Here is a 25,185-nt window from a genome sequence, read left to right on the forward strand (position 1 = left end):
GAATAACTAATACTGAAGATCTTTTTTTAAAAAAAGTCATTTTGAATTTGTAGTGGCAAAACATAGCACTAAGGTCGATGTATGTCTTTAATTATAGTAAAATATGAGCACTAAAGTAAATAGTCTAGTGAATGCTCACATATAATTTACCCATCTTCAGTTGCCAGCTCACAGCTAGTCTTGTTTCATCTGTAACACCACTTATTTTCTCTTCTCCTTTTCCTACCCCTCACCGGATTATTTGGAGGCAAATCTCAGCTGTTGTATAATTTTATTGGAACAGTGTTCTTTACTCTCCTGTCAAAAAGCAATCCTAAGCATTGTGATTCAGCATATTATCTTCTTCCTCACTGTCTTTACTGTACCACAAGTAAAATTTATTACATATTTATTTGAAATGTAGAAATGTTGAAATATTTATTGTGAAATTAATTGGAAATTTAACTTAAATCATTAATTCTCAATGTTTGATATGAGTTATAGCGTTTAGCTAAAGGCCTCTGGGCTACAGTCAAGACAGTACCTTTGTGTGGGTTCAGAATTTAAATAGAAAAATTATCAGTCCTAATTTTTGGTTGTCTTATTTCAATTCCCTCACAAGCTTCTAGCTTAGTATTTGATTGTCTCTGGAGATAGCTGTATTCATGCAGGTACTGAACTATTTCCAGATCATTTTAGAATTTTTGTTATTAGGTAGAGGATAATGATAGAAACATTGTGTACACTTTAAATTGCAAAATATGGTAGTTTTTTTTAGGTTTTAGAGATCTTAATCTTTGAATACCTTTCGGAATTTAATTTGCTAATATTCTATTTAGGAATTTTTTATTTTTATTTTTATAAATTTTTTTTTCTTTAATGTTTATTTTTGAGAGAGAGAGACTGAGAACGTGAGTAGGGAGGGGCAGAGAGAGGGAGACATGGAATCCAAAGCAGGCTCCAGGCTCTGAGCTGTCAGCACAGAGCCCAGTGTGGGGCTCGAACTCATAAACCATGAGATGATGACCTGAACTGAAGTCGGATGCTTAACAACTGAGCCACCCAGGTGTCCCTTTAGGAATTTTTTAAAAACTGTATTTCTTATTGTTGTGTGGTTCAAAAGGAGAGGTTCCCCATTAGAGTTTGAGGAGGAAGTGGCATTTGAGATACTCATTAGAGGAAGAGTAAATGTTCACAGTTGGACATGAGTTTACATTTTAAGTGGAGAGATCAAAATGAGCAAAGGCAAGGAAAGTGAAAAGTAATAAGAAAATAGCAAGTATTTCACTTTAACTGGAATGTGGGATGTATGTAGCTAGCTCTTCAGGATGTAAGATCGGAACCTGTGTCCTTCTAACTGTAAATGCCTATATGAAGAATTACTCTTAATTCAATAAGAAATGGGAAGTCACTTAGTGATTTTTGATACGGAATTTTGCCTGTGTACCCTGAAGCATTAGAATTAACTTGTTATTGAGAGAAATGGTGATCACTATCTAGATAATATTCCATAGCTCTTGGGAAATTTTACTGAATTGCCTCAGATGGAAACCTGATCTTTTCTTTTGTTTTACTCCAATGCTATGTCCTTCATGCTTAGAGGAATTTTATGTTTTTCAAGATGTGACTATATAATGAGCAAATAGACTTTGTACAAATGAAGGAAAGTATAGTTTGAATATAGAATACCAAACCAACAAATCAGATAGTGATGAGTGACAAAAAGAGGAACGTTTTCTTCTGAATTCCTCCTTTGTGGGGAATTTAATAACCATATAGCCCTTTTGATTTCATGTGGAAAGTCTTCTATAATTGGGAAAACATAACAGGTGATATACTCAGCAGCATTTTCGAAGCATGCTTAGCAGTGAAACACAATTACTTAATTCTCCTGAGAAGGATATTTGTCATTAAATATATTAATCAATTTTTTGTTATGAAATTCACCTTTTTTTCCCTTAGAAAAAGCGTACCTATTGCTATTAGATGTCATAAGTCTCAAAATAATAGTAGAAAATCAGATGTTTATTACTCCAGTTAAAAAATGGTTTTGGGGCACCTGGGTGGCCCAGTCCGTTAAGCTCTTGATTTTCGCATAGGCTGTGATCTTATGCTTTGTGTGATCGAGCCCTGCATGGGGCTCTGTGCTGACAGTCTGCTTGGGATTCTTTTTCTCTCCCTCTTGTTCTGCCCCTGTCCTGCTCGAACTCTGTCTCTCTGTCTCTCTCTCTCTGTCTCTCTCTCTCTCTCAAAATAAATAAATAGACATTAAAAAAAATGATTTTTAGAGAACAAAACACTGTAGAGGTGCTCTGATACAGTCATTTGATTTCTCTGGCCACTGACATTGATATATTTGAATATGAATGAATAGGCCAGTTAAACTTTTATTTAATTTTTTTGTGGCAAAATCATAGTCGTGAAATCCCGTGTATTCTTCCCCTGTCGCTATTTAGATAATGATAAAAATATTGACTATATCAATGTAAGAAAAAAGGTACGAAAAAAAATACAGTAGAGTATAAAGTAAAGGAAAATAGGTTGTTGGGAGTGGACTTTGTCCTCATGGAGTTTGCAGTAAACTGGAGAAGATGAAGAGTAAATAAGCAAATAACTACAAATTCTATAGCTGTTACAAGTAAGGAAGGAAAGTGTGGATCCTGACTGAAGTTCTGACAGGGGATTTCACTTGGTTTATAGGCCTAAAGAGGAGACTGAGATTGAGGTGGTATTCATCAAGTCTCAGCAATTATCTGATTATGAGTTTTGAGGGGCTAACTAGGTGAGTAGCAACTAGAACTCGAAGATAATGAAACTTTAAAAAAGTGTTTGAGTTGTGTGGATTTCTTCAGTTTATAATTGGTTTTAAAAGTGACACTTTGGGAGTTTTCTTAATAGTCATTGAGAAAGGCTAAGATAAGAACTACATTTATGGAGAGTAAGATAGGCTTCATATCCATGCTAAACATTAAACTGGAAGAGTCTTTTTACATTAAAGGAAAACTCAGAAAAGTAAAAACGATTTTGTTGACACTTTTGAGTCCTAATTATCGTGTTGATTGTCAATATCAGTATTGGAAATTTAACCTTGGGCATTTGTTTTTTTAAGCCATTATTGCTAGTTGGCAGGAAAGTAAGCTTTTCCCGTAACCAAGAGTGTTAAAATTAAAATGTCTGTTTTATAGGATTTTTCCATTTAGGTAGCAACCCAAATTCTCTAAAACCTGAGCTCTCAAGGAAAAAAAAGAAGAAAGGACTTAGGATTAAAAAAAAAAAAAAAATCCTAACCAGAAAAGTTTATGAAACAGGAATTCTTTGAGAACTTGAAAATTTGGAGTTTCTTATGAAATCTTAGACATAAAATGCTGTTATCGGATCTATTGCTGAAAAAAGGATCCTTTCTAAATTTTTTAGTTTTACACGAACCATCTTAATCCTTGTTTTTGTTTTCTGCCTTGCTTTTTGGATACCACTTTAAATGCATTTATTGGCCATTTACTCTGTGCCAGGCACTGTTTTGTGACTTTCTTCTATTAACTGATTTAATCCTCACAACTTATCTCTAAGGTATAGATGATTTTGTCCATTTTACAGATGAGGACCCCGTGAGGCAGCAAGAGGTTAAATAACCCAGTAACTTGCCAAAAGTAGCACAGCTGATAAGTGGTAGATGAAACTAAACTGTTAGCTTGATATGTAAGAATAAATGATGTCTATAATCAGTTGCATTTGTTTTTCTAATATTAGCCTATTTTTGTTTGTTTGTTTTCCAGGATTTGTTGATGTACCTATTACAGCTGGTCCAGGCTCTCAAATATGAAAATTTTGATGACATAAAGAATGGATTAGAACCTACCAAGAAGGATAGTCAGGGTTCAGTGTCAGAGAGTGTGTCAAATTCTGGAATCAATTCTGCAGAAATAGATAGGTATGGATATGCAGGGAGGACTTATGTTCAAATCTAATAGTCTCCCCTCTTTTCAAACTTCTCCTTTCCTTTTTCCTTAGATGTACCAAGCCCTAGTTGGTACTAAGTTTAAAGTTGTACCAATAAATGTGACATATGCACTCACAGAACACACATTACTGTATTACAGAGCAGTGTTTTGCAAGCTGTGGAGTCAGAATCCTTGAGTGAAAATCTTGACTCTGCCACTTACTAGCTGTGTAAACTTGTGTAAGGTGCATAATCTCTGCTTGGCCCCAGTTTCTCATCTTAAAAATGGGAATGTAATAATAGTAACTGATTTTTGCAGGTTGTTGGAAGATTAAATGAGTTAATACACATAAAGCACTTAAGATAGTGCTTGGTAAGAGTTAGAAACTGCTCATGCAAAAATAAAACAAATGGTGGGGCATGGTAGTGGACTCAGATATTTTACTGTAAAGTTTATGTTTTACACCTTAATGCTTTGCACCTTTTTAGTAGTCATAATAAAAAAAAAAATGCCATAGTACTTGAATTAAAAGCTGTTAACAACAATGACAATTAAGAACTCCACCTCTGTAGCAGACACTGTGAGGGGGCCCACATACATTAAGTCATTTTAATAATCCTCTGAAGTACATGTTCATATCTCTAATTTAGAAATGAAGGACTGAACAAGAAGTTAATTGTCCAGAGTCTTATATCCTGCAAATGGTAGAGTTGACTCTAAAGCCCACGTTCTTTCTACTTTGCCATTTTGGTTTCCATAAAATCTTAAAGAATTTGAGACAAATAGGAACCTTTGGGTGAGAAACCTGAGGCTCAGTGATGAAAATTATTTTGTGAAGGTCATGAGATTTGTTAATGACAGATGAGGTCTAGAATTCAGATTTCCTGAATTAGTCCAATGATTACAATTATCCCATGGGCTTAAGTTTGTGTTTTTGAATTTTTCACTATGATTATGATACTGCTGTTTTTATCTTCTCTGTTTCATTTGAAGAAGAACAGAAAAACGGGAAAGATCATTTTTTTTCTTCTATCGTCTGCTTTCTATTTTTTGTTTTTAAAAGAACAGACCCTTTACTTTGTCTTCCACTGTACATTGGAGGTCTTCGGTCTCCAGTCATGCTTATTTACCTTCTTCCTTACTTCTGCCACCTAGAATATTTTCTTAGAAGTCTGTTAAGATTTTACAATGTAATGTAAGCTGTAATTGAGTATTTCCCAATTATGGTCTGCTGCTCACTAACGTCTATATTTTGTAAAAAGATAAAAAAAGAGATGGGCTGCTCTTGTGGGCAGAAATGTTTGGGAAATGGTGGTTTAAATTAAAATGGGCTTTTAAAAAAACTACAGTACTTATCAAAAACCTTTAATATGCCAGCTTGCACAGAAATCTTCCGAGAGGACTGTGGCCCATATTTGTTGACTGTAGGCTTTTTCCAGGCTATAATGTGACTCTAGTGTTGCACACAACATGCTTTAGGAAGTGATGCTTTAACCAGACAGAGCTGAGGTGAACTATGCTAAAAAATGTATATCTTATAGGCAGAGTATTTTACCTATCAGTTATATCTCCTATTACTTTTTCAGCTCCCAAATTATAACCAGCCCTCTTCCTCCAGTGTCTTCCCCTCCTCCTGCATCCAAAACAAAAGACAGTTCAGATGGTGAAAATCTAGAGGTGAGTACAAAGCTTCTCAAGTTTCCTACAGGAGAAATCTTACAAGATTTCAAATGAACATTTTATGTTGGTCTTTAAAACATTGATTTTGATTAATAAACAAAATATTACAACCTTATTAAATAACTTGTTTTATGATGTATGTTTATGACTTTCTTCTCAGCAAAAAGTGCCAGATAGTCTTCAATTCAAGGCATTTTATTGGTGCTTTGGGCATATAAATGGATTAATGAGAAATGTGAAAATAAACTGGGCGTAAATATTTTATTAAGGAAACTCAGAATATTTATTGTTAACATTTATGAATATTACTGTAATTGTTGGTATTTGTGATTACATTGTAGAAATGTATGACTTTGATACTGGGACTTTTATACTAAGTAGCTGTTTTTAGCTCATAGAGAAAAATTAAGTGAAGTTCTTCTAAATAAGTAGACTGATTTTTGAGGTAAAATAGGCCAAATAGGCTAGCACTACTCTGAAAGGTACTTTTGGAAGTACATTTGCAGAAGCTGATGTAGTATGTTGTTGAATTTCTCCCCAAGACTTCTAATTTGAGAAGAACTTTTCACATCTCTGATGTTGAAAACAAGTATGTACATGCTTTGATACTAGAAAGTTCAGCTAATTTTTTTTTAACGTATATGCATATTGCTTTTAGTCAGATTTTAGGAGTTAATGTTGATGAGTGCATTATTCCTATTTTTATTACTGTTAACCAGAGTTTGATATCTGCCTACCTTTTGATATAATAGGAAATATTTAAAAAAGAATTTTACATTATAGGATCATAGAATCCTTAGGGGAGCCCTTTAAGTAAAGAACCATTTAGCTCCAGTTTAATTGTTTTGCCTTTTCAAAGCTAAGGTACTGATAGATTGATTCAATAATTCATCCTTTCACACACTTTTTTAAAAAAAGTTTATTATTTTTAAAATTTTTATTTTTTATATTAAAAATTTTTTAGATTTTAAATGTAAATTAAAAATTTTAATTTAATTTTTTTATATTAAAAATTTTTTTAATTTAATTTACTTTTGAGAGAGAGAGAGAGTGTGAGCAGGGGAGGGACAGAGAGAGAGACACACACAGAATCTGAAGCAGGCTGCAGGCTTTGAGCTGTCAGCACAGAGCCTGACGTGGGGCTCAAACTCATGAACCATGAGATCATGACCTGAGCCGAAAGAAGTTGGATGCTTAACCAACTGAGCCACCCAAGTGTCCTTTAAGTTTATTTATTTTGAGAGAGAGAGACAGGGAGAGAAAGAATCCCAAGCAGGGTCTGTACTGTCAATGTGGATCCTGATCGGGTTTCGAACTCATGAGCCCTGAGATCATTACCTGAGCTGAAACCAAAAGTCAGATGCTTAATCGACAGACACCTAGGCACCCCTCACACATATTTTTAAAGCTCTTATTATGTACCAGAAACTATTCAAGGTGTGGGGGATGGTGCAAGAGAGAACAAAAGAGTCAAAATCTTTGTCTTCATGGAGCTTATATTCTGGTGTTTAGGCTGATATTAGTGATACTTGTATATAGTAGAAAAGATAATATCTACTTTTTAAGGAAAAAATAAATCAGAGAAGGATGATTAGGGGGTGTTGGGGTGGGGTTAGACAGTTGTGATTTTGAAAAGCGGTCAGGGAAGGCCTCCCTGAAAAAGTAACATCTTTTGTAATAGGTGATAGAGGTGAGGGAACAACCATGTGGATGGTCTGGGGAAAGGAGCATGTGAGGCAGAGGGAACAGCCAGTATAGAGGCCAGAGCTTAAGTGTGTGAGGAAGAGCAGAGGATGCCTAGCTCCAGAGAGTGAGCAGAAGGGAGCATGGGAGAAGAATGAGTCCAAGAAAGAGCGGGAGATTAGCCATGCAGGGCCTTGTAGGCCATGTTACCAAATGACCTTTACTGAGAAGCTATTAAAATAATCCACATAAGACTTGTTGGTGGCTTAAACTAGGATAGTTTACATTGAAGAGTGTGTGAGGTGATTGGATTCTGAATGTTATATTAAGAATACAGTTGTACACACTGTCACTCGAACTTTAGGCTAAAAATAAAAATAGTTTTTACATATTTCTGATTCCTTCTCTTGTGAAAGAAGGTATATTCCCCAATTTTTGGGTACACCATTGTACATGTCTGACCTGTTATTACTTAGTGATTAAGCCATTCTGCCTTTTCTCAGCTGAATAGTTTCTTAAAGGGTTTATGTAATTCAGGCTTTCCCAGAAAGCACTGGGACTTATTTTGAGTACTTTTTCCCTCCCCTTTCCTGTATTGCTCCCAGCAGAGTAATAATGCTGTACATGCAGTCATCCCCTTTAAGGTACTTCTAAATGATTAAGTGTTTAGAGATGTCTAGGTATTATTATCTGACCAAGCTGAAATTCCCTCTCTTGTCACTGCAGATACTAACATTCTTGTCTTCTCTTTGGCACTTGAGGAGTGTCTTGCCTTTTCCCATCATTCCTTTCCCTGTTCTTAGAGTTTTAGGAAACCACTATGCATGTCTGGCCAAATGTTAGAAACAAAATAGAAACTCAGTTAATCTAATTGCTCAAATATGGTCATTTTCCATAAATTCCCTGGATTCTTGAAAAGAACATATATTCCCCAATTGTTGGGTACACTATTGTACATTTATCACTAGAACAAGCTTGAAGTTTTTCTGTGTTTGATATCTTAAGAATTAGGGTAAAAATACCCCTGTATCATGGTAGAATTGTCAATTTCTCCTTTTTGCCCCCTGTTGATGTTTGCTTTAAATATTTTGAAACTGTTTTATTGGGTGCATTTGAGTAAATTGATTCTTTTATCACTGTTTATTAGTGACCTCCTTTATATTTAATCATATTTTTTGCCTTAAAGTCTGTTTTGTTTGATAGTAATGGAACTTTGTCTTGATCAGTGTTCACTGGTACACTTTTCAGTTCTTTCATTTGAGTTTTTCTCTGGAAAGCATATAGCTAGAGTTCGTTTTTCAATCCTGTTTAACACTATTGTCTTTTAACTGGAGGTTTTACCCCATTTTTATTGTGTTTAGAGCTCTATTTGGATTTATTTCATCATCTTATGTGTTGGTACTTTTCTCTCCTTAAATATTTTTTCCTTGCCTCTATTTGGCTGGATCCCCTTCCTATCCTTTGTCTCTACCCCTAACTTGGAGGTCATATTGTCTTTATCAATTCTCTAACTGTGCTAGATATTTTAACATCCATCTTTTAAATTTGGCATAAGAAGTATTATCCTCCTCCAAAACAGTGTACCTCTTTACTTGTATGTCACTTTTACCCAGTGACTCAGTAGTCCTATCTTATTTAATTCCCTAATTAGATAATATTATTGTTGTAAACAGTAGTAGTAAGTATTTAGAGGTATTTATCTGTGTTCTTATTTACTGTTTCTTTTCATATCTTTGACCTTTAATAGGAGATCATTTTTTCCCTAAAACACATTTTTTTTCTAGTTGTTTTAAAATTTTAAAAATTGCTCACCTAAATTGAGTTTAAAAATTGATAGTACATATATATGTACTAGCAAAAAGTACATTTGTTTCACAAATATTTTTATATTTAATTCTTCCCTGTTTATGCTCTGTAAATCATTTTTTAATGAAAATAGCACACTGTCAAGTGAAATATGTGTTCTCTATTCAAGTATATTTATAAAACTATATAAGACCATAATGTCCTTCTCAGAAAGCCAGAGATAAACTTTAGGCTTAGATTCTACCTGTTACATACATGGATTCAGTATTATGGCTTTCTGATTGAGGCATTTCCTTACTGGACATTTAAATGTTGCCCATTTAAAATCTAGTGCTGAGGTTTTAGCTCTAAAATTAGATAAAATTCTTGCCACTTCTGACAGCATCTGGCATATCTGCTTTGTGATAACAACCTTTTATTACTAGAGCTTACTTTCTGAAATACCCCTACCACATAGACACTTCTAGTCTGTTGATCTCTACCCCTTTTTTTGTTCATCAGCCCCCTTCAATATTTGCTTTCCTCTGAATATAGCTTTTATCCCTTGGCTCAGCATTTTAATAATTTTTTTTATTAGTACCTTCAGTTCCCCTAGTGAAATCTCAGCTCTTGATAAGGCTACTTACCAAATTGCTTTATACCTGAATATTGCTGAAGAAAAGCACATAGCCTAGCATGTTGGCATTACTCTAAATTCATGATCATAGACATCAGGTGGGCACTCAATGCTGTCTGCCATCTTGCATTTCTCTCAGTGGGTTGGGTTGCTCTCCCTGCTCTGCAGTGACTCCTTCCTACTTTTTCTACTCTGTTCTTCATGCCCTGCCTCACACTTAATGGAAACAAATAGAAGTCACTAGGTAAGAATGGTCTCAATTTCCTATCACCAGGATTTACAGAATCCTTTTCCATCCTTTCCTTCTGTTTTCTTACACAGAAGAAAAATAACTCCCTTCAAAGATACGTTCTCTTCTTTTCCTGGTAGAAATACTCAAATATGTCAGTATCTGTTATCTGAAAAATTCAAAAATGAAACAAAACAAAACAAAACTCTTGACACCATATCCTTTGAAACAGCTCCTTTATGATCAAGCTTCTAAAAGGAGTTGTTTGTACAAACTGACTCTTTTTCCTTTCTTTCCATTCTTTAATCCACATCATTCTGGCCTTGGCTTCCCATCTTTATATCAAAACTTACTTTGCTAAAGTGGGAAATGACTTTAATTTTTGTGGTTATATATACCTCTCAGTTCCTCTTTGCAGTATTCAGCAAAGTAAATGGCTCCCTTCTTGAAGGACACTTCTCATGGTTTAGATGATACTGTACAGCCCATGTTTTCCTCCTCACTTCTCTGGCTGCGCCTTCTCAGTTCCCTTTGTCAGCACTTTCTCTGCTGCCTGATATTTTAATGTTCCTCAAGGTCTCAATTTATACTCTTGCCCCAGGCAGTACTGATAAACTCAAATTTATATGTCTTGCACATTTCTCTCATCTGAGTTTTAGATTCATATATCCAGAAACCTACTTGATCTCCTTTATATATCCGACAGGCATTTCAAAGTTAATATTTCAAAATACAACTCTTTCCCCACACTCCAACCTGTTCCTCAGTTGGAATTTCCATCTGTGACGTAGCAGATCAGCCCATTTGTTAAACCTATACATTTGGAAGTTACTATCCATTCTTTTCTTTCCTTCCTTCTTCCTTTCCGTCAGCAAGTCTTATTAATTATACTTCCCAAATGTTTTAAAAATCTGTTTTTTCCTCTCCATCTTCATTCTCAAGGTTCACTCTTGCAGACTACTGTAATAAGCATCCTAACTGATCTCAGGCCTATACTTCTCAGAGCAGCTGGAGTCATTTTCATAAAATAGAAATCAGATCATCTCATTCTTCTGCCTAAGACCTTTTGTTCGGTATCCATTGCTTTGCAGACAAAATCCATACTCAATAGTATGACCTTAAAGGTCTTGCACAATTGGGCTTTGCCTGCCTTTTCAGCCTCCTTTACTTTCATGTTCACCATATTTAGCTCTACCAGGCCTCTTTAAAATTTCTTTAACAGTCAAGTTTAGGGCCCCTGTACATAGTGTCATTTTGGTCTTGCCTAATATCACATCCCCATCGCTGCCTTTTCTGACCTCCTGTGATCTGAATTATTCCTCTGACTTTCTTTGATGTCTGTCCTCCACGAAGTGTTAAACTCTAGTAGGGACAAGTAACTCTGTGAACTGTGATGTCGTTAGCCTCTCATATTCTGCCTGATTGAGAATAAATATTGGATGAAGGGATGGTGGGATAGATGGATGTGTGAAAATCTGATCTGTGACGAGATATGTAGATCAAAACGATAGACAAACATAGACTCTCTTCTTTCCTTCTTGTTATTAGCAGATGGTAATAAATATACATTTCTCTTAATTCTTTCAGCAAGATCTCTGTACCTTCTTGATATCAAGAGCCTGCAAAAACTCAACACTGGCTAATTATTTATACTGGTATGTGAAATAATTTTCTGTTTATTTTCTTATTACTGGTGAGGACTATTTTTTTTCCCCATACTATAAACATTAAGGCAGTTTAAAATAAGGTATAAGAAGTCATCAAAAGCCTAAGTGTAGTACTTACATCTCTCTGGCTGTGCTTCTTTACAACTGTGCTCGTGGAAATGCTTGTTGGCACCACTGTTTGTCTTCCCTTTACTGATTTGCCACGATCTAAGATAAAACTGGGTAATGGTTTTGCAGTTTGATGTCTGTTTGCCTTTTATGCTATTTAAGTAAAGTATGATACATCACAGTCCTTCAGGAGTGTGTGTTCTTACATTGTTTAACAAAACATTGGAATCATGCAAACACAGGAAGTTGGAATTTGAAGTTACCTCTCTCATAAATGAAGAAACTGAGGCAGAGAGAGGCATGATGTAACTCAACTGGGTAGAACCTCAGTTAGAATTAGATCATTTACTTAGCACTTTGCCATTTATAGAATACTTTCAGTGACCTTTTCTCACTTGTTCCCGTGAAGTTAAATAGGGCAAGTAGAAGTATCTGTATTTTACATGAGAAAGGTTCCCTTTTGAGTTGAAGGAAGAGAAACTAAGGCCATAGAAAGTTTGACTGACTTCCTGAGACACAAGTAATATGAAGCTTGGCTCCCTTTATCTGTCACAGGATATTAAAGTGTAAAGGACAAGTAGCTTAAGCCCCAATGAGTAATATATTGGTTAAATGAAAGAAGGCACAATGTTTAAACACTAGACAAGAGAGACTTATCCAGTTTTATAGAGCAAATGAAGGTCCAAGCCAGCTGGGCCAGCCTTACCTGAAGCCTTCTGTACATTCAGAAATGTTTAAACTTATTGACATACTGGATAGTATTTAACTATGGAAATTATCTCTGATCTAAAATACTCCTTGACTGTGTTTGTTTAAACAGTAGAAATGAATAGATACCCATTTTGAAAACTCATTATTTTTGAAGTATAGTGAGGCATTTTGCTTTCCATGAAGAAATGAAACAAAATACTGTCTTGTTTTAGACTGAGTTTGGAAAACTGTGCTGTAGATCAAATCAAGCCTTAACTTCATTCCCCCATTCTCCAAACATAATGTTATTTTGGACACTGCCCTTGTAGCCAAGAAATAGGCAACTAAATCAGAGGACTCTTATACAAACATAGTTGTCCATTATGGACATAAACAGTAAATAATTGTTTAGTTTTAACCTTTATGGTTCCCTTTATGATGAAGAAAAACTGCTATCAACAATTGTAACTAAATTTGTCACCCCCCCCCCCCCATGCTTTGGAACCTGTAATTTTTTTTCCCTATTGATCTTAGTAATGGAAAGAAAAATAGTTCCTACTTTTGTTTTAGCAGTTCAATATAATATTCATAAAACTACATTTCTTTCACAATAATTTTCAGTATGTCCTTAAAAAACACCCACAGAATGTTTTCTCTAGTTATTAATCACCATTTTTATTTTGAAAAGTTTACTTGGAAATTCACATATTAACAAATACCTATTTCTTTGTAATGTAATCTCTTGCTTCCTAATGTTCTCCATATTCCAATCTAATTTCTTAAATGTGTGTCTATTCACTGGTGTTATGGAAAATTTCCTCATGAACATCTAAGTAAATATTTAAAAGGAAATAAAAAAAAAATGTAGCACTCAGCATGTTGCTGAGTTTTTGAGTAAGTACTTACAAGCTTCTTAGGTATTTTTAAATTGTTTTAATTTTTTTAAGTCATTTACTTAAAAATACCTTTATAGGTATTTTTGTTTTCTCGCACTATCTATAAAGAGTTTTCTCTGGCTCAGAATTTATAGTCTAGAGTAGTCACTGTTGTAAGAGCTATGTGTGCATATACTGATTAAATGGTGTTTTAAAATTCTGTATTCAGATTTAATTGGAGACCAGATTTCATTGTAGAATCTCAAGTTAGTTGTGATAGAATCTTTGATCTCTTATTTCAAGTAGGAAAATTTTCAAACCATTTTGAAAACAGCTAAACAATAGGAACCCTGTTAGAGGAACAATTTCCAACAAGGCAGTAGCTTCCATTCAGAAAGAGTGTGCTTTTTTTTCCTCCATAGACGAAAACCAAAGTGCAACTCCAACTCCCAGTCTTATAAGCATTCCATCAAACTTAGATTTGATTTGTGTTTTCCTGCTATATCTCTGATTCATTGAAGCAATAGCATGTGCTGTGTCTGTTCCTTCTCAGAGGAGTAATTGTTTTTCCTGTAGTTACAGTCTGCATATTACATATTCAGAAATACGGGGAGGAAAAAGCTATTGATGGGGGCTTCTGACGTTGGTAGACACTGCTTTTGTGATTATCGGGTGAAAACATGGAAAATAATTTCAGTACTTGGTTTAAAATGATCATTCTCTTCCTTTGAACATGGACAAAATAGTATAAAAATATTAATCAAATGTAACATTTTCAAGGCCTCTCACTCTAAGCATATTCTTATTATATAAAAATTTTAATTGATTGTGCTATTTTCTTCCGAACATTTTGAATTTCCTTTTTCATTTGTTGCCTTTCCAGTGATTTAAATGGGATTCCTGCTATAGCTGAATCCTTAGGGGCCTATAGTTGTACAGACAATCCTTTTAAAATGAATAGTGTCAACCTTTTAAGCCACAGAGGGGAGTTATACTCTCCCATCTGTAAAGTGTTAGGCATCAGGATCTATAAATCGTTCCACTTTTTTATTTTTATAGCTATTCCAGTATGTCGAAATTGAAAGTAAACTTTGGATGCTTTGACGTGTTTTTCTATGACTGTTAAGACCTTTCAAGGTAATAAAGGTTATTTACCTCACAAAATGAAATTGCCAGGAAGCAGGTAGCCCACTGATGTCATCTTACAATGGGTACCTGGACAGTTTTGTCTGCATTTCTACTTGAAGATGATAGGTTTCAAGGGAATACCTTAGAGTGCTTTGTAGAATCTACTTACTGCTGTGACCAGAAGATTCAGAAATGATTCAAATCTACGTCTTTTAGTCTTGATCTAAATTTGTCCTTCATATATAATTGTCATGATATAAATGACACTGTCATCTGTATTTTAGATGGACTTTTCTTTTTGTAGAAGAACTTTGGCATGGAAGAGTTTTGACCTTTATCATGAGCACCAATGTTGACCCTCAGTCAAAGGAAATAGCTGTGACCATTGTGTGTTTACTTGGTGGTCAGGGAGACCTGAACAAAGCAATGGCTATATGTTCTGGTTATCTGTATTGTTCATTTGGAAGTGAATTTCTGTGTAAACACACAGAAAAAGACAATTAATATACTAAGGTGATGGAGACAGTCAAGGACTTTAAAGGATGGAAAGTTTTGGATAGGTTTTGAATAGGACTGTGTTGGCAGTTTTATAGTTTAGAATCACTGTCTATTTAACACTCCTAGGTAGTGTCCTGAAATGACCAAACATTTTGGAATACTGTGAGTAGGAAATAGGAGTTTATCTTAACTGTTCTAGCTTATTCATCTACAACAGAGCTGTCCAATGAAACTTTCTGCAGTGATGGAAATTATCTATAATGCTGCACATAAGGCTACTGAACACCTGAAATGTAGAATGTGTGATTGAAACACTACATTTTTAATTTTGTTTGATTTTAATTAATTTTATTAGTATAAATACTGTTTAGTCATATGTATCCTGTGGCTCTAGAAAGCTTCCTTGATTCAAGATTAAAGAACGCCTTCTTGAATTTTTGGCTTAGAACTTCTGTTGGGAACATGATATCGTGGCTGTAAGGTCATGGTTCAGTTCTTCATTCCACTTTACAGAAAATTCTAGGTTGTGAAACTCTACGACTTTAGAACAGCTGCTATTATCATGGTAAACCATTGCACTGGTTGGCTAATAGAGGAGGTAGACAGGCTTTTACTTTTATCAGTCCTTTAAATTTTTCTGTGTGTAGGACTATTAGGGGTGTATCCGGGGCTGCTGAAAAATTTTAAGATATGGCATATGGCATCAGTTTCTTTGTAATCTATGAAGGGAACTAAGAGTTAAACACATGAAACAGTGATGAGCTAGGTAACATCAGCACAAGTTGTCTGAGAGGCAAGGCCTATTCTAGGAAATCAGAGAAGAGTGAACTCGTCAGGGTCTGTGAAGACTTCCTAGAAGAGATCAAGTGTCTCCTGTACTTGAAGGGTGAGTAGAATATGGAAAGGTGGAGATTGGAAGGTCTTTCTGGAAATTCCTACAACATGAGCAAGAGCACCAAGTGGGTGCGTACTAGGAGTGGTTAGGGGACTGACCTGACTGCAGTGTGTGTGCATACATTGAGGATAGTGGACGTTTGAACCAGATGCTTGGGGCCACAGAAACTGTTTTAAAATAGTCAAGGGGCACCTGGGTGGCTCAGTCGGTTAAGTGTCTGACTTGGGCTCAGGTTAGGATCTCATGGTTCGTGAGTTCGAACCGCACGTCGGGCTCTGTGCTGACAGCTCAGAGAATCTGAAGCCTGCTTCAGATTCTCTCTCTGCCCTTTCCCTGCTCATGCTCTGTCTCTCTCTTTTTGTCAAAAATAAATAAATATTAAAATTTAAAACGGTAGTCAAGAGGGAACCATTGATGTTTTTGTTAATACAGGTGGAACATTATGAAGGTAGTTTAAAGAAGAAAAATTTAGGGGACTTCTGGGTGGCTCAGTCAGTTGAGTACCCAACTCTTGATTTTGGCTCAGGTCATGATCTCATGGTTGTGAGATCAAGTACCCTGTCCGCTCCACACGGAGGATGGAGCCTGCTTAAGATTCTCTTTCAGGGTACCTGGTTGGCTCAGTTGGTTAAGCGTCTGACTTTGGCTCAGGTCATGATCTCACGGTTCATGGGTTCAAGCCCGCATTGGGCTCTGTACTGACAACTCAGAGCTTGGAGCCTGCTTCAGGTTCTGTGTCTTCTTTTCTCTCTGCCCTTCCCCTGCTCGTGCTCTCTGTTTCTCAAAAATAAATAAATATTAAAAAATTGATCCACTGAAATCAATTTAAAGCCTCACAGTCTAGCATTTGTTATTTAAAGAAAAATGAAATAGAACAGAGTAGCAAATATTAACATATTGTTTATAGAGTATTTTTGAAACTTTTTTCCCGTTTTTTGGGCATCTGTGTGTACCCACATGGCTGTGTGTCCTGAGTTGTGATATAAAATGTGTTTGTTAGTATGGCTTGTTCCCATGAGAGGAGTTAGAAAACATTGGTGTCTGAGATCTAATTCAGATCAGTGGTTATATGACTTGGCAATTAGATAAGCAGTTCGGGTGTAAAAATACATTAAAAATTTCTTTAACCCTCCAAAACCATAATTTTGTGATACACAAATTTATATATGATTATATATGGATTTTTGAGAAATGGGGAGATTGGATGGGAAAAAAAACAATTTAAAATTATTTTGCAAAAGTATGTTAATGAGAAGTTAGCTTCAGAGTAGTTTTCAAAATAAGAGAGCCATATGTAATACCAAAAGTATTACACAGATTATGAAAATATTGTTTGAGTTACTTGGTAGACATGGGAGCTTAGATGATTTCTGAGGATGGTAATACTGTATGTACCTTATAAAGTATTAGGAGAAAATGTTGGCATCAAAAGAACATCTAGGATATTACACAAATTAAGGCATTATTGTTATTAATTTACTTTTTTATAAATGGTTGTATATGTGCCCTACTTTTCCACTTTCATTGTTTTTAAAATTTTTAAAGTTTATTTATTTTGAGAGAGAGAGAGAGAGAGAGAGAGAGAGAGAGAGAGAGAGACTGCATGTGTGTGAGGGAGGGGCAGAGAGAGAAGAAGAGAGAGAGAATCCTAACCAGGCTCCACACTATCAGCATGGAGCCCAATTTGGGACTTGAACTCCCAAACTGTGAGAGCCAAAATCAAGAGTCAGATGCTTAACTGTCTGAGCAACCCAGGTGCCCCTAATTTTCCACTTTTAAAGAGTGATGGAAGAATATGTTTCATTTCTTCCGCTTATTTTTTGCAAATGTGAATTAATCAAGTTTTGTGGAAAAGAATATGTATTTACAAAATGAATCTGAGTGTCATTTCACCTCTTATGAATTTTTAAGGTATGTGATAGTGGAATGTGAAGATCAGGACACTCAGCAGAGAGATCCAAAGACCCATGAGATGTACTTAAATGTAATGAGACGATTCAGCCAAGCATTGTTGAAGGTAACCATTTAATGTAGGGGTTGCCAAAAACACCGTACATGGGCCAGATCTGGTCTGTTGCCTGTTTTGGTATGTCCCATGAGCTAAGGGTGGTTTTGATGTTTTTAAATGGTAGAAAAAAAACAAAAAGAATAATATCTTGTGACATTTGAAAATTATGTAAGATTCAAATTTTGGTGTTCATATGTAAAATTTTATTGGAACGTGATCATGTTCATTTGTTCTCATATTGTTTATGGCCACTTTTGCACTGCAATAACAGTTGTATAGTTGAAATGGAAACTGTATGGCCAACAAGACCTAAAGTGTTTCTTCCTTGATCTTTTACAGAAAGTTCGTTGACTTCTGATTTAATGAAATAAAACTATACATGTAACAAATTCCAGAACTTTGCTTTTTTATTTCCCTTTGTCTTTTCTATTTTGTTTATCAAGATAGGTACATTTTTAGAAATCTGACAATGGTCATATTGCAGGTACTTACTACATAACATATTTTTGCTTCCTTAACGGTTGTTAAAATCTATGTAGAGCCATTTTCTCCTCTTAGGTGTTGTGATTCTTAAAGCACTGTGGCACAGTGCAGCCAGCAGAGGGTGCATGGGCAGTGAGAACTGCCACATCATTGATCTGTGATTTGCTACAGAAATGTATTACTTCACAGCATCTTTTATCTGCAGTTTCATGTTTCATGTTCTTAAAATTTTAAAGCACATCTTATTGAGCTCTTTGAGCCTAAACATTTCTATAGTTCTCAGAACTTCTCTGCATTTAGCTTATTGGCAGATAAGTGCTTGGTTGTCTCTTCTAACGTCAGTCTGTCACAGCTTTTGTCATCTTGTGAAGAAATTTCATTTTCTCTGAGCTTAAATTTCCTCACTTTCAAAATGAGGATGATAACATTTGCTCTTATACTGATAAGCCACCCTTATCAGTTTATTGAGAAGATTAAATGAGAAAATGTATTTTATAATATTTTATGAACTGGGTATTCACTACATAAGACTTTATGGCATTTAATTTTTATAACTTACATTTTATGAAGCAAGCATGCATTATGTTGCTATTTGAGTGCTTTCCTTTTTTTTTTTTTCCCCAGTAGAGTTTTCGTTCCTTGAAGGTGATATTGTTTCTGCCATATGCCCAGTGCATTTCTAAAGACATCATAGGCTTTCAGATACTTACTGAGTCAATGAGCAAATGCATTTTGGGTGAATGAATTCTGTCTTATCACATGGTTGTATTTGAAAAAAAGTGCTGTTTTTGATAGATTAGTATTCGCTGAAGACTCAGATAATTTTCAACTTTGGAAGAGTTGGCAGTGTTTAAATAAGCTAGCAGTTTTCTCATTATCTCTGAATCAAGATAATTAATCTTTTTCAATTTCACTTTGTATTGAAGTTTGTAGCTATTAGAAGAATAAATAAAGATCACCCATGCTATTAAAGAAACCCTGATCATTATGCTACACAGAACTAATTTTCCTTTCCTTTGAATCCCTTCAGGGTGATAAGTCTGTCAGAGTTATGCGTTCTTTACTGGCTGCTCAGCAAACGTTTGTAGATCGTTTGGTGCATCTAATGAAGGCAGTGCAGCGTGAAAGCGGAAATCGTAAGAAAAAGGTAAACCTATGGGCTTTGCTTTTTATTTTGACTAATGATGTCTTGGTATCATAAAATACTGAGTCCTGGTACTATCTTTTTGGGTTGATCTATTTTATGAAATTCTTATGCAATTATAATAATAGGAGGATTTATAAGTATTGATTATATACAGGATCCTGTTTTATGAATTTATATCTGTATAGGTATAGATAGATAGATAGATTTAATCCTCATAACAACTCTGTAAGTTAGATGATGCTATTATCTCAATTATAAGAACAAATAGGGGTAGAGGGGTTAAGTAATTTGTCTACCATGCTCAGCTAGTAAATATTATAGTTGGGGTTTGTTCCTAGGCATTCTAAGTCCATATATATATTTTATTTATTTATTTTGAGAGAGAGGGTGCAAGTGGGGGAGGGGCAGAAAGAGAGGGGGACAGAGGATCAAAAGCGGGCTCTGTGCTGACAGCAGAAGGCCTGATGTGGGGGCTCAAACTCCCGAACCATGAGATCATGACCTGAGCTGAAGTTGGACGCTTAACTGACTGAGCCACCCAAGTGCCCCTCTGTGTCCATATTTTTAATCTACAGTGCTTTATTGGGTCTCATTTTAGCATCTTAGCATCTTTGAATATAATCTGTTTGATGTGGAAAGGACCTGTACAGATCATTGATACTGGAAGCACTCTGAGAAAATGAAAGTCCAGAGTGACTTGCCCAAGGTTGCAGAATTAGTTGTTCGTGACCTCACTGGCTTTGCATCTGTTCTCATGGCTAGAACAGGGATCTTTCCATCAAGTAAGGCTTCTACTTGATGACAATAGATGAGTATTTGTTCTTCATATGTTGTTTTTCCTCATCACTAGCCCAAATGATGTGAAGGATTCACTCTGAATCTTCTCTTTACATAATCCCATCACAGGCAGATCTTTCTTAGTGATGTTTGTAAAAGAACACAACACACTTTACTGTTGTTCTTCAGACTTGTGAGGGGAAGGTGGAGAGAGGAAAAGGTGAAAAATTGAGTCAGGAGTTCAAAGGCAGGGGATCAGCTGTAAAGAGAAATGCTAACAGATAAGTGTGTAAGGAATAATATTCACAAGGTTAAGAAGGAGAAAATAGGCGGAAGAGAAACACATTTTTATTGAGATGACCTTTTTTTTGTTGTTGCTGAGAAAAATAAGAAACCAAAGTTAAATAACTAAATCCCTACTGCTGTTCCTTCTGGAGCCGCTCTCCCCAGAGGTGCCTGTGTGAGGGAGCAATGTGATCCCACATACCCCCTGCAGGAATGTCTGTTCCTGTGGCTGTCAGTGTGGGGCATAGATTTCAACCAGCTTGTTTTTGTGTGGTGTGCTCTTCTTTTTGGCACACACACGAGTCTCTGGCTACACTTCAATTTTAGCTATCCTGGAGGATAACTGACTTCTTACCTATTTGAGGCATCACTTAAAGCTTCCTGAAATAACTTTTGTTTTTACCACACAGCCTAATATTTAAAAAAAGTTTTTTTAATGTTTATTCATTTTTGAGAGAGAGACACAGAGTACGAGTCGGGGAGGGGCAGAGAGAGAGGGAAACACAGAATCTGAAGCAGGCTCCAGGCTCTGAGCTGTCAGTACAGAGCCTGATGCGGGGCTTGAACTCAAGAGCTGTGAGATCATGAACTGAGCCAATGTTGGATGGATGTTTAACCAACAGCCATTCAGGCGCCCCCAACATTTAAAGCTTTCATTTTGAATGTTGTTAAGTATTCTCTTTTCACTTTATCATTCTTTAGGTGATAATATTCATGTATTTGTTGTATAAAAATGTATTTGGCATGCCTACAGCATGGATCTAGGGATATAGCAGCAAACATAAAGATCTCTATTCTTAGAGAGTTTTGGAGGAGAAAGTAAATAGAATAAATAAGTGAAATATGTAGCGTGCTAGATACTGTTGTATGCTATAGAGGAAAATAAAGCAGCAAAGGAAGTAGGAAGTGCTGGGTTTGAGGAGTAAGGCAGTGAGTGTTTCACTTCTCAATAGAGTGGTCAGGAAGACCCCACTAAGAAGGTGACATTTGGACAAAGACCTGAAGCAGGTGAGGGAGCGAGCCATATGAATATTTAGAGAAGACCATTGCAGCCAGAGGGACACCAAGTACAAAAGCCCTGAGGTGAGAGTGTATGCGTGTGTGTGTGCACACGCGTACGTGCGCACAAGAGATAGATGTATGTGTGAAATAGGAAGAAGCCCGGTGTATTTGGAACAAAGGGAGAATGGGGGAGAGCAGTAGGGGATGAGGACGGAGGACAGAGATAATAGGGACACAGATGGAATATATCCTCGTAAGTCATCACAAGGACTTATGACTTAAACACTGAGTGTAGAATCTGTTGGGAGTTTTGAACAGAAGAGTGACGTGACCTGACTTTGGTTTTAGCAGCAGTACTCTAGTTGTTTGTTTGTTTTATGTTTATTTATTTTTGAGAGGGATTAGAGTATGAGGAGCATACTCTAATGGGAGGGGCAGAGAGAGAGAGGGAGACACAGATCTGAAGCAGGCTCCAGGCTCTGAGCTGTCAGCACAGAGCCCGATGTGGGGCTTGAACCCACAAACAGTGAGATCATGACCTGAGCTGAAGTCGGATGCTTAACCAACTGAGCCACCCAGGTGCCCCTAGTTGTTTATTTATGTTAAAGTTTATTTATTTTGAGAGAGAGAGAGAGAGAGAGAGCAAGCGCGTGCATGTGTGTGTGATTGGGGTGGGGCAGAGAGAAAGGGAGAGAGAGAGAGAATCCCAAGCAGGCTCTGTGCTATCAGCGCAGAGCCCAACCCGGGGCTTGATCTTGTAAACTGTGAGAAGTTGAGCCGAAGTCAAGTGTTGGACACTGAACCGACTGAGCCACCCAGGCGCCCCTCCTTTATGATGCATTGCACATAATTTTATGGTGCTTTGCAAACACTTTAAAGTTAGTAGAATTAGTTTTTATGTCTTTACCCTGTATATTATAAACTACCTTTACATTTTAACTCCGTTCTTTCTGATTTGTTCTCTTAGAACGAGAGACTACAGGCATTGCTTGGAGACAATGAAAAGATGAATTTGTCAGATGTGGAACTTATCCCATTGCCTTTAGAACCCCAGGTGAAAATTAGAGGAATAATCCCAGAAACAGCTACACTATTTAAGGTAATTGTGATGGATATCTCATGTATATCATTGGAACCTAATTCTGTAAAGCAAAAACACTTCCTTCAACAATGATTACGTTGCAGACAATATCTATAATTTTGTTTGATTTAGTACATGCTAGATAAAAAATTGTCTTTTGTTTATTCAATGTGTCTTGATTTAAAGATCTTGTATTACCAGTAGGCATTTTTATGTGAAATGTGTAAAATACACTTTTTTTTTTAAACTGTGGGCTTTTTAATCTTTAATTTTTGAACTTGTTATTAATTAGAACCACACCTACTTTTTCCATGTAAGCTTTAAAAAAAATAATTGCACAACTGATATTACTCATTCAGTTCATAAATCCATGTAGTAACAGTCTCAGTTAACCTTTTTAACATTTCTTGATCTGATATCTGTTCTTGTGACTTAAATTTTTTCTTGTATTTTCAACTAGTAATTCTCATTAGTCCTTTATAGCATGTCACGCTTCTTTTGGCTGGCCACGACTTGGATAGTTAGAAAGAGCTGGTAGCAGCCACTTTTTCCACTTAGTCCCAAGGAGTGAGCAGCATTAGCTGTGAAGCATCATTATCTGTTGGGCATCATAAAGAATGGTCTCAGGGATACTTGGTGGTTAAGTTTTGTGATTCTAGGGGTACAAGGCATAAGTTGCACTCAGATATTACTTTGTATCCAGAAGAGAAAGGGCTCATAGGACAATGACTTATGAATATAAAAAGGGGTGTGATTATAGTAAGAAGTAGTTTGGAATTTTTTCAAGGGTGTGTTTAAAGGCAGACTATGGCTGCACATCTCATTCAACTGAAAGGCTGAGTTTTATAAAGCAGCACTGAACCTTATTGCATGGTATGGACTCTGATAGTTTCTATTCTTTTAAGAATTATTCTGACTTGAACTCTCAAACAAGATCAGCTTCTAATAACACAGAGGAAGTGTTACCTTCATTTTACACGTGAGGAAACAGGGTAAAGAATATGTGCAAGATCCAACATCTAGTACCTGGTGGAGCCTGGATTCCTATCTGTGACTGACTCCAGAGCTTTTGCTCTATATGCTGTGTAATCTTCTGAGTATTAGCTAGTTCGTAGTTTTCTTCAAGGATTCCTATTGTGTCTTGTTGTCAGCCCATTTTGTTTCTTTAGGTTCTGCTTACCTATTTGTTTACCTTATGTGTCAGCATTTCCTATGTGCATGGTAGATCTTTGTGCATTAATTTACATCCATATTTGAAAACAATATTTTTATTTTCAGAGTGCTCTTATGCCTGCACAGTTATTTTTTAAGACAGAAGATGGGGGCAAATACCCAGTTATATTTAAGCATGGGGATGATTTACGCCAAGATCAACTTATTCTTCAAATCATTTCACTCATGGACAAGGTAACTATAACTTTATATTGGCAGGGACCATTTTTTAATTTTGGTTTAGTATATATGCAGTGAATGGACACTGAATTTTTTTTAACATTCAGGTGCAATCATAGGAAGCTCAGCAATCTCCAGTTGACCTTAAACAACTTTAGTTGTTTTTATGCACTGCAGAGTGACTCTTGGGTTGAGTATAAAATGAAATTGCAACTGTTCCTTCTTTTTTTAAATTCTTTTTAACGTTTATTTATTTTTGAGACAGAGAGAGACAGAGCATGAACAGGGGAGGGTCAGAGAGAAGGAGACACAGAATCTGAAACAGGCTCCAGGCTCTGAGCTGTCAGCACAGAGCCCGATGTGGGGCTTGAACTCACAAACCGTGAGATCATGACCTGAGCCAAAGTTGGTTGTGCAACTGACTGAGCCACGCAGGTGCCCCTGCAATTGTTTGTTTTTATTAAAACTCTTTTCTCAGTTAAGTTCTCTTGATGTCGAGTTTAGTAACTCCCTTCCTCTTAGTCAACTAGATCTTTTTCTTCTTTAAATTGCATCTCTGCCTCTGGCTTTTAAAGGAACGGATTTGTCCTCATTTCCTTTTTTTCTGAGTTCTAAAATACTTTGTGACTAGAAAGAGCTGCATAAATGAGTTGGAAGACCCCCAGTGTTGATTGAAAACTATTGACAGTGATTTAGAATAAGTTTAAAAAAATTGACATTCCATCAAGTAAGTGCTTAATAAATTTATTTTTGACGATCAAAGTACAATTAATTTAGTAATCTCTTATAATAAGCTATTATAATACTTACCTGCAAGACTGCTTCAGAACAATCTTTATACTTGTTTGCTTAATGTATTTTATCATTTGATCAAAAGCTGCTACGGAAAGAAAATCTGGATTTGAAGTTGACACCCTACAAGGTATTAGCCACTAGTACAAAACATGGTAAGTTTATTTTACACCATCGTTGTTTATTTGAGTGTCTAACAAGTATACTTTTCCTCTTTTAATTGAAAGTTAAGAATGCTAGAGATTGAATTCATTTGTAGCACTGAAGGCTGACTGGGCCTCTTTTTTCTCCCTGGCTCCCTCTTGAAATCAGCATATTTGTAAGACAAATTAATACCTTTACACTGTATTTCTTTGCATTCAAAACTGGTTGTAATTTACAGTAGTTTTTTTCATACTAATCTGTGTCCAGAATCATCATTTGAGA

The 25,185-nt window shown here is 36.0% G+C and overlaps 1 protein-coding gene across 1 annotated transcript in view; it reads left to right on the forward strand.

The window, feature by feature from the left end:
- PIK3C3 (phosphatidylinositol 3-kinase catalytic subunit type 3) overlaps positions 1–25,185 on the forward strand; it is a 139,900-nt gene that overhangs the window by 60,577 nt on the left and 54,138 nt on the right. The window contains exons 11-18 of the mRNA XM_042911319.1: positions 3,753–3,907; positions 5,504–5,594; positions 11,519–11,586; positions 17,704–17,809; positions 19,314–19,430; positions 22,462–22,593; positions 23,854–23,982; positions 24,845–24,914. Coding sequence (XP_042767253.1) covers positions 3,753–3,907; positions 5,504–5,594; positions 11,519–11,586; positions 17,704–17,809; positions 19,314–19,430; positions 22,462–22,593; positions 23,854–23,982; positions 24,845–24,914 — 868 coding nt within the window. The remainder of the gene's footprint in view (positions 1–3,752; positions 3,908–5,503; positions 5,595–11,518; positions 11,587–17,703; positions 17,810–19,313; positions 19,431–22,461; positions 22,594–23,853; positions 23,983–24,844; positions 24,915–25,185) is intronic.

The sequence above is a fragment of the Panthera leo genome, chromosome D3, assembly GCF_018350215.1.
Source record: "Panthera leo isolate Ple1 chromosome D3, P.leo_Ple1_pat1.1, whole genome shotgun sequence".
Classification (NCBI taxonomy): Eukaryota; Metazoa; Chordata; class Mammalia; order Carnivora; family Felidae; genus Panthera; species Panthera leo.